The 2,378-nt window shown below is 61.6% G+C and overlaps 1 protein-coding gene across 1 annotated transcript; it reads left to right on the top strand.

The window, feature by feature from the left end:
* Positions 1 to 797: 797 nt before the first annotated feature.
* BO70DRAFT_367244 (uncharacterized protein) lies at positions 798 to 1,417 on the top strand (the record flags this gene model as incomplete). The annotated part of the gene is made up of 1 exon (XM_025544553.1): positions 798 to 1,417. A coding segment is annotated over exon 1 (278 nt), but the record flags the coding sequence as incomplete, so codon positions are not given.
* Positions 1,418 to 2,378: the final 961 nt, after the last annotated feature.

Genomic DNA, 2,378 nt, shown 5'->3' with positions numbered 1-2,378 from the left:
GCTGGGGCGGCACATCTGTTAAACCACAAACGCAGGTGTCCTAAAGGGGGACTCATGGAGAACAGAAATCTCCAGTAGAACAAAAGGGTAAAAGTCCCCTTGATTTTGATTTTCAGTGTGAATACAAACCATGAAAGTGTGGCCTATCGATCCTTTAGTCCCTCCGAAATTTGAGGCTAGAGGTGCCAGAAAAGTTACCACAGGGATAACTGGCTTGTGGCAGCCAAGCGTTCATAGCGACGTTGCTTTTTGATCCTTCCGATGTCGGCTCTTCCTATCATACCGAAGCAGAATTCGGTAAGCGTTGGATTGTTCACCCACTAATAGGGAACGTGAGCTGGGTTTAGACCGTCGTGAGACAGGTTAGTTTTACCCTACTGATGAAGGTCGCCGCAACGGTAATTCAATTTAGTACGAGAGGAACCGTTGATTCAGATAATTGGTTTTTTGCGGCTGTCTGACCAGGCAGTGCCGCGACGCTACCATCCTGCCGGATAATGGCTGAACGCCTCTAAGTCAGAATCCGTGCCGGAACGCGGCGATGTTGCCCCGCACGTCGTAGTTGGATACGAATAGGCCTTCGGGCCATGCACCTCAGCAGGCTGGCGACGGCCCCCCGGGAGAAACCCCTGGGGCTGGCTGGCGAATTGCAATGTCACCTCGCGCGGGGATGAATCCTCTGCATACGACTGAAGTGACCAAGCGGGTCGTGTAAGCGGTCAAGTAGCCTTGTTGCTACGAGTCGCTGAGCGTCAGCCCGATCCTTGGCTAGATTTGTTGTGTTTACACACCACCCCCACTGACGAGCCCGGCAGCGCCGGGCGGTTGGAGGGGGCCTTGGGATGGGACCCGGGTTCTTACCCGGGTCGCTCCTGCCTTCCCACGTCCAGTGGGATTGGCCAGTTGGACGCGGTACTTTGCCAGGCCCGGGTAGGGGGCGAGGCCGGGTGGCCCACGTGGGTACGGCAGTCCCACGTCGAGTGAGACTGGCCAGTTGGACACGGTACTTTGCGCCTGAGGGGCGGGCGGAACGATCGCGAATCTCGCCAAGTCCAGCTATGGCCCGGGTAGGGGGCGAACCTGGGTGGCCCACTTTGTATGGCAAAAGGGACCGACGCACGGATCACCCCATAGTAAACCACCCCCCCCAGATTCACTTTCTGCCCATGGAACGTTTGCACGCGTGTCGATGGGCCGAAGGTGGCCGGACGACCCCTAGGGCAGGGGTGGCCGGGGGACTGGCGCTCACCGCGGGGGCACGCAGGCGCCCCGTGGCCCTCCGGGACCTACCGGGGGGGAGCGCCAGCCCGCAGCGCCGGCCACGGGCACATACTGACGAAGTGGATTCACCAGTTAGCCGGGAAACATGAAAGATGCGAGGTCCCGCGGGGAGGAACGGGCCCTCCGGGGGTGTAGCGGCGGGGGCGGGGGCAGGGGAGAGCGCTGGGGCGCGGGGGTGGAAGGAGCAGCCAGGGGACGGAAGGGAGGAGGAGCAGGTCGGCATGATCTGTTCCTCTTTTTTTTTGATGCCGTGCTGTGGTCACGTGACCCGGTCCCGAACGGGGAGGGGGCACGGGGGGGTGGTCCCTGTACTGCGGTGGGGATGCGTAGGGGCGTGGGTGGCCCACGCGCGCCTGGGCTCGGGGCCAGGGGGGGGGGCGACGCGGTGCAGGGAAGGGCGGGACGACAGTAGATCTCCGTGCAGACCAAGTGTGTGCACCACCCTCCATATATATATATGTCCGCCCACGACCACCGGGATGCCACCATATAGATTTTCGCCTGGGGACCCCTCTCTCCCGGCGGGACGGCGCCGTCGACCGACCAGCGTGGGCGGGCAGGTTAGTATCAAGCAGGGAGGTTGGTCGGAACGCGCAGGGGGGGCAGGTAGGATCGAGCAGAGGATGGCGGATGGGGTGGTGTGGGTTGGGTGGTCGAGGTGGTGGGCGGAACGATCGCGAATTTCGCTAAGTCCAGCTATGGCCCGGGTAGGGGGCGAACCTGGGTGGCCCACTTTGTATGGGAAAACGGCATGACGCACGGACCACCCCATAGTAAACCACCCCCCAGATTCACTTTCTGCCCACGGAACGTTTGCACGCGTGTCAATGGGCCAAAGGTAGCCGGTGGTACTATGTGGAAGGCAGAAGTCAGCTCACAGCTGGCAGAAGCCTGATCGCATTTCTTCCATGTCAGGTAGGCTGTCTTTCTGTGACTGGTAGCGCCTAGGCCCTTTCAGTAGGGCCTCGCTTCAGGAACGGGGGCGCCCGCCCATCCCAGCCCGTGGTCTTCCTCTGCGCCGCCGGTGTTTCTCCTGAGTCCAGGGGTGCACCGGCTTAAACACGCCCGGGGGTGCCCGTGCTGCTGGGATGTCCGAA

This window comes from Aspergillus heteromorphus (genome assembly GCF_003184545.1).
Source record: "Aspergillus heteromorphus CBS 117.55 chromosome Unknown BO70scaffold_183, whole genome shotgun sequence".
NCBI classification, from domain to species: domain Eukaryota; kingdom Fungi; phylum Ascomycota; class Eurotiomycetes; order Eurotiales; family Aspergillaceae; genus Aspergillus; species Aspergillus heteromorphus.
This window is presented reverse-complemented; position numbering and strand designations above follow the sequence as displayed.